Here is a 5,923-nt window from a genome sequence, read left to right on the forward strand (position 1 = left end):
TTGTGGCACTTAAAGGTTGAAAATGACGCTTATGGTTCAATTCCATACCCAATAGCCAGGGCCACGTTCCCAGTCGTGTTTGTCACTTCCAACAGAGCCATAATGTGACTTTGATTAAAGCCACTGTGTAGAATTAAAATTTCTGACTTTGGTGCCCCACAGTGGTGGTAGTACCAAAAAAGACAGACCGCTACTCATGTTTAACAGTTGCAAATCCAACGCCAATTCAAGTGGCATGCATTTGGAAATCAATTTTGAAAAGTGATACTGACAATAGGGCTGAATTTTGTCAGTCAAATTGGATATGGCTTTTTTCAGGTTATCAGCAACGCTCTATTGATCTGCCAGATTTTTGAATGATAGTCTGTGGGACGTTTAGGATGACAATCCATGACATTTTTCTTCAATCCCAAAATGTTGTGGGGAATAGCCAGATCCTCCTCCTGCAGCCCTGTGGAGGAAGGTCCGGCATTGTGAGATTAGGGTGACAAAGGCGTTCACGTAAATAAGTATACAAGCCAAGTCAGCCTTCTGAGCTAATGCATGCTGCTAACTTCTGTAGTCAAGGGTGATAAAATAGAAACACGCTGCCAGGATGGCCAACAGACTTTCATTAACTGCCATATTGACAACAACCGTGCAGTCCTCCAGGTGGGAAGCACCGTCTCTGGTGGTCAGAAAGAATGAAGTTCAACAAAAAGTGACTGGTTCTATAAATTCAGAATTACCCCAAGGAGTTTGGACCCCATTTTTTGTGTGTGTGTGTGTCTGTCACAATTTACAGAAGCACTGTTCCATTCATAACCATACAATTGTGGGTATAATCCCCCATCCCACTCCTACAAATGCTTTGTGCAGTGCTTCTGGCTTAAAGAAAACAAGACCCCACAATCACACTGTGGCTAGTTCTAGTTCTCTCCAAACATGGGCCTGAGGTCAGAAAACAAGACAGTGTGCCTGTTCGCACAATTGTGTCTGTACATGTGTAAGAGAGAATGCCAAAAACCTTTTTATTTGTCGTGTGTTTCCATCCCCTCTTAATTTTGATTGTGTAACATCTCCCTAGTAAAGGCCCTTTGCCCAAGTCAGTAAGCCTCTGTATATTAGCACAGAGAACAACCCCCAGCCCCTCCCTGATAGGCAGGGCTCTCTTTGTCCCTCATGTTTGGACGGAGAAGACGTGCATGGTGCAGGCGCCAGGCAGGGCACTGATCGAGGCTTGCTCCGCCATATGAAGGGCTGTATCATCAATATTACTCCTTTTTTTTTTCCCTCCTTCTACCTCTCCTGAATTACCTGCATGTTTCTGAAAAGTGCTGACTCTGATGAGTTCCAGCTAGTATCTGTGTGCTCTTTTAGTTTTAAGTTTTATTTATTTTGGTTTCACATTGTTTCACAGGCATTCTCACATCGACAAAGGAATCTCTTTTTAATCCAGGCTCCAGTCTTCCTTTCTTAGAAAATTATCTTGGGCTCTCCCTACTAACTAATGGATTGTATCATTCGTACTACATTTTACAAATCAATAAACAAATTATTCTACTCGATTTAAGAATATAGTGACAACCTTTTACCGGATTTCTGTCCATCACAAAAAAGAAGAAATATTTCTGTTGTATTTAGTTAATTTAAAAAGCAGCATAAAATATGGTGGTCTTCATCCTGACATTGTTGCTATAAATGCTGGAACTTTGACAAGCAACATCAGAAACCAAAGCTAGGTGTGCTCTCTCTTAAGCTTGTCAGGTCCAGTTTCTAATAGTCAACTTTTCAAATAATTGTCTATTTAAAAGAGAACACCTAGGCTCTTTCTTCCAGTCGTCCTCACTGATTTTTAAAACCCCTTGTCCTCCTTTTCCCTCTTTCTCTCTCCCCAATTGTTTTGATAGCTGAATGTGCTTTTGAAGCAGCTTTTCCACATAATTGTGGCGTGCAGTGTGTCCTGGCCTAACTGTTTCTGTCTTGTGCTGTTTTACCTTTTTATAGGGTCCACTCTGAAACGACTATGTCTAGGCAAAGAGCGCAGTAGTAGTAACTATCTCATTTACTTACTCTCTGTCTTTCTTACTCTGTCATAACTATTTTAGTCTTCCTTATGTTTGCGTGTGCACTTTATTTTCTCTTTTTGTTTTGTTTTGGCACTTTCAAAATGTGGCAGTTATTGTTGAAAATGTGGGTACTCTACAGATTGTTTATTATTTTACGTTTCATGTTTTGCATGGCAGTGTCAATGTCGTAATTGCTGAATTTTGTCATTGCTTGCATATCAAACATTTCATTTGTCTATAATTACCCATGAAAGTCATTCATGGTGCAATCCTTTGGCTGCTGAGTTGGCAAAATATGTCACAGTAAATAAGTTGCATACACATTTACTCTGGCTTCAACCAAGTCCTTAGGACTATTCTTAAAGTTGGCTTTCATGGCGGTGATATTATAGGTATATTATGTCATAACTGCTTTATATTACGCCATAAAGCAGCCAATTGATTTTCCTGTCAAATCTTTTTTTTTTTTAAACTGGCCAGATTTTGAATGCTTTTGTGTTTTTGCAGGGTCTACTCTCAACACCACCACAGCTCAGACAGCCGCCAGTCAGACACAGGCGTTACTCACCACAGCTACACCGTCACCATCTCCCCAGCCAATCACACAGCTTGCTCAGGTCCAGACCAACAACAGCAACAACAAGAGAGGCACGTTCACCGATGATCTTCACAAACTGGTAGATGACTGGACGAAGGAGACTGTTGCTGCAGCTAATCAACCACGCCCCTCCCTCAACCAGATCAAACAGCAGAGACGCCAGCAGGACCTGGAGGGCAGAGCGCCACCCATGGGAGCAGCTACACATGAGGTATTGGAACTGGAGATGTGCACTCAGGGATAGATGCTAAAAGGATCAGTTGTACTTTGATCTCTTACATTTGAGGCAGTCTTTGCACTACTTAGTACAACTCCCTTCTGTTTCAGATGAAACGCCATGCTGGTCCACGTAAATTCCAGCTGCCTCTTTCCTGCCCCCTGACTGCTGCTTTAGGCCCTGGTATGCCCACAACTCTAGCTCCCAACTCCTCAACTATGCTTCCTCCTGGGTACCTTTTGCCAGCAGGCTCCTATGGTGGTATGGTTCCTGGTCCTCTTTACCCCCAGCAGTGGCCGGGCATGCCTAGACCTGGCATGCCTAGTCCTGTCGGGTCTGTGGGTCCTGTAGGCCTGGTTGGTGCTGCAAGAATGATGCCCTATGCCACAGTGGCAAACGCAGGGATCCAAGCCTACCCTCTGGTCACGCCCGACTCCCAGAATGGCCCTTGTCCAAAACCCACTAGGACTACTTAATCTGCAAACTATTGTTTGATAGTGTGTATGGGCACGATTGTTCAACACCACGCTGGTCTGGTTCACCAGAGCCACACATGTACATCATTTGATCTTGTAGTGTTGATATCCTTTATATCTGTGCGTGCGTGCGTGCGTGCGTGTGTGTGTGCGCACTTTTGACTAAACTCAGCCATACAAGACGATTTGTCTGCAGTCACACAAAACATCTCACTTTATTCTTTATAACTGCAGTTTACACATTGATTTTTGCCTTTCTCTGTATTACGTACACTACATTTGAATCCAAATACCAGTGGTTTGAGATACAGTAACAGGATATGATGAAGATATTTGAAGGAATGTAGTGCCTTGAACATTGATTTATAATTTGTTCTTCTGTGAAACAAAGCATGTCTGCATCAAAGTTATTTTATTTAAAGGTAATTTGAGTGCAGTCCCTTTTTTTTCTCAATGCATTAATGACACTTGTTTTTGTATACATATGTATGCCCTTGTATAACTGCACTTTTAAAACAGTATATGCTCTTATTTAAAATAATAAAATCATGTTTTAACCCTTGTTTACTTTCCACCCCTGTGACAGATGGATTTCCGTAGTGGTGAGATGTACCGTTGCCTTGCAGAAACAAATGGTTAATGTACGACTGATGAGAGAAAAAAAAAATAATTACGCCAGCAGCCAAATCCACTCTTTCGGGTCAAATGGTTCAGTCGGACACAGCCTCTTTTTGATAGGACAACTGATGCATTGGACAGCAAAAGGGTTGGCAATGTTGTAGCCTTGTGCTCAGAGGAGAGGTGGTGTCCAGAGCCATATATACTGTACATAGTTCTTTCTACAGAATATGCCTCTGGAAGTGTTCTAATCAGAATGTAGCAATTAATATGTGAAGGTTTGAGGCTTAAAAGTGCAATTTAACCCTTCCACAAAGCTTTGATCGTGGCCTTGCCACAAGCCTTATCTCTGATGTGTGCAACAGGAGCAAGCAGAAGAGTTGAACAAAGTTACAAATCACCAAGCAACAGACAAAAGTTACCGTGCAAAGTATAAACCTTACAAACAACCAAGCAAACAAGTCACTACTGCTTACTGTTCTTTCAACTTGGCTATCCTATTACTCAGCATACACTACATGTGAAATGTTATGTGCAATCACCAGTTAAGTCAGATGTTTTTAAATGATTTGATGTTTAAAGCTTGACTTTTTAATGCTGCTATTGTTTGAGGTGATTCCACTGTACAGTTACGCATTACAGTCGCATAAGGTGGTACTTAAATAAGAACAACTCTAAATTAAATTCACAAACGAGACCCTCACAAAGCAGTGTTTTGCCCTGTTGAAATGTTGATTTTTTTTAATTTATTTTTTTCTCCCCAGGTTGCTTTGAACTCATTTCAGAACTTAAATGATACTTAATGTGGGAGATTTGCACAACATATAGTCTCCCTTAAATCTAACGTGTTTCCTACACTGTATATAGTGGCTTCCACCGCCTGTACTTTTTTATCACTGATAAGCATGGCCAACTTTTCATGTTTCACAAAGCAAAAAAACAATACAGCTACAATGGTTAAATATTTTACATCTCAACACATTTGAACGGTTTCAGCACCCCGATTTCTGCCAAGCTGTGAATTGTACAGTTTTCTTGTAGTTTATATTTGTACTTTTTTTTTTTTTTTTTTTGACTGTTTAGAGGTGGTGGTGGGAGGGGTTGCTTAGATGTATATTATTCCATAAATTCAGTTTGAATTGGACTTTTATAAGATATTATGCAGAGTCTTCTGCTTTGGTGAAATACTTCCAGTAGTAAGAGATTTCTGTTCTCTGTTACTTGTATCTGGTTTTGTTCCACCTCCTTTGCTGTTAACTCATAGTTAGCGGAGGAAGGAATAACTATTATTTGCATATTCATTTGGATGCAGTGATTAAACAGAGGGGGCTGAGATTACAGAGGAGGAGGAGCAGCCTTGGCCCTTTCTTCTCTGCTCATCTCACTTCGCTCTGGACAGTATTGCCCCCTGGTGAATGTGCTCTGATTGTCAAAAGGCTTGTATTCAAACTGTGTGGGATTGCTTCTGCCTGCTGAATGTCCCACTGCATTACCCCACCCAACCCTGCTGCACTCTATTCATCACAGACTGTATGTTGAGAGAGAGAGAGAGAGAAATAAATATTATTTTGTGCTTGATGATATGTGTTATTGTTTTTATTGCCTTTATTGTTTTTCTGTAGCATGGAGTTAAGATGAACAGTTGGGATAAATTAAATCAATGAATTTTAAATAATATATATAAAAAGTGTGTGCTCAATTGTGTGTAGACTTGTTTAAAAGTGTGACGCGCAGTCAGGCCAGGATGTTTTCACTTAAGTCCTGCCGACATCTTTGAGACAAAGCCACAGATTCGCAACAGACAACACGAATGTAGGAAAGTATTGGTCAAGTAGAAATGAAATAAATAATAAATTATTTAATATACTCTCCGAACAGAACATCATTTTTAGTATTATAAAGTATTGGTTAACGTGCACACAGGCTCTATTTTAACACCGAAGCCGAGAAATAGACCCTGCTTTGT

The 5,923-nt window shown here is 40.7% G+C and overlaps 1 protein-coding gene across 1 annotated transcript in view; it reads left to right on the plus strand.

The window, feature by feature from the left end:
* LOC116692587 (serine/threonine-protein kinase WNK2) overlaps positions 1 to 5,535 on the plus strand; it is a 52,908-nt gene extending 47,373 nt beyond the window's left edge. Inside the window, 3 exon segments of the mRNA XM_032521007.1 lie at positions 1,987 to 2,031; positions 2,556 to 2,857; positions 2,974 to 5,535. Coding sequence (XP_032376898.1) covers positions 1,987 to 2,031; positions 2,556 to 2,857; positions 2,974 to 3,339 — 713 coding nt within the window. The 3' untranslated portion in view covers positions 3,340 to 5,535.
* The last annotated feature ends 388 nt before the right edge of the window (positions 5,536 to 5,923 follow it).

The sequence above is a fragment of the Etheostoma spectabile genome, chromosome 7, assembly GCF_008692095.1.
Source record: "Etheostoma spectabile isolate EspeVRDwgs_2016 chromosome 7, UIUC_Espe_1.0, whole genome shotgun sequence".
NCBI lineage: Eukaryota > Metazoa > Chordata > Actinopteri > Perciformes > Percidae > Etheostoma > Etheostoma spectabile.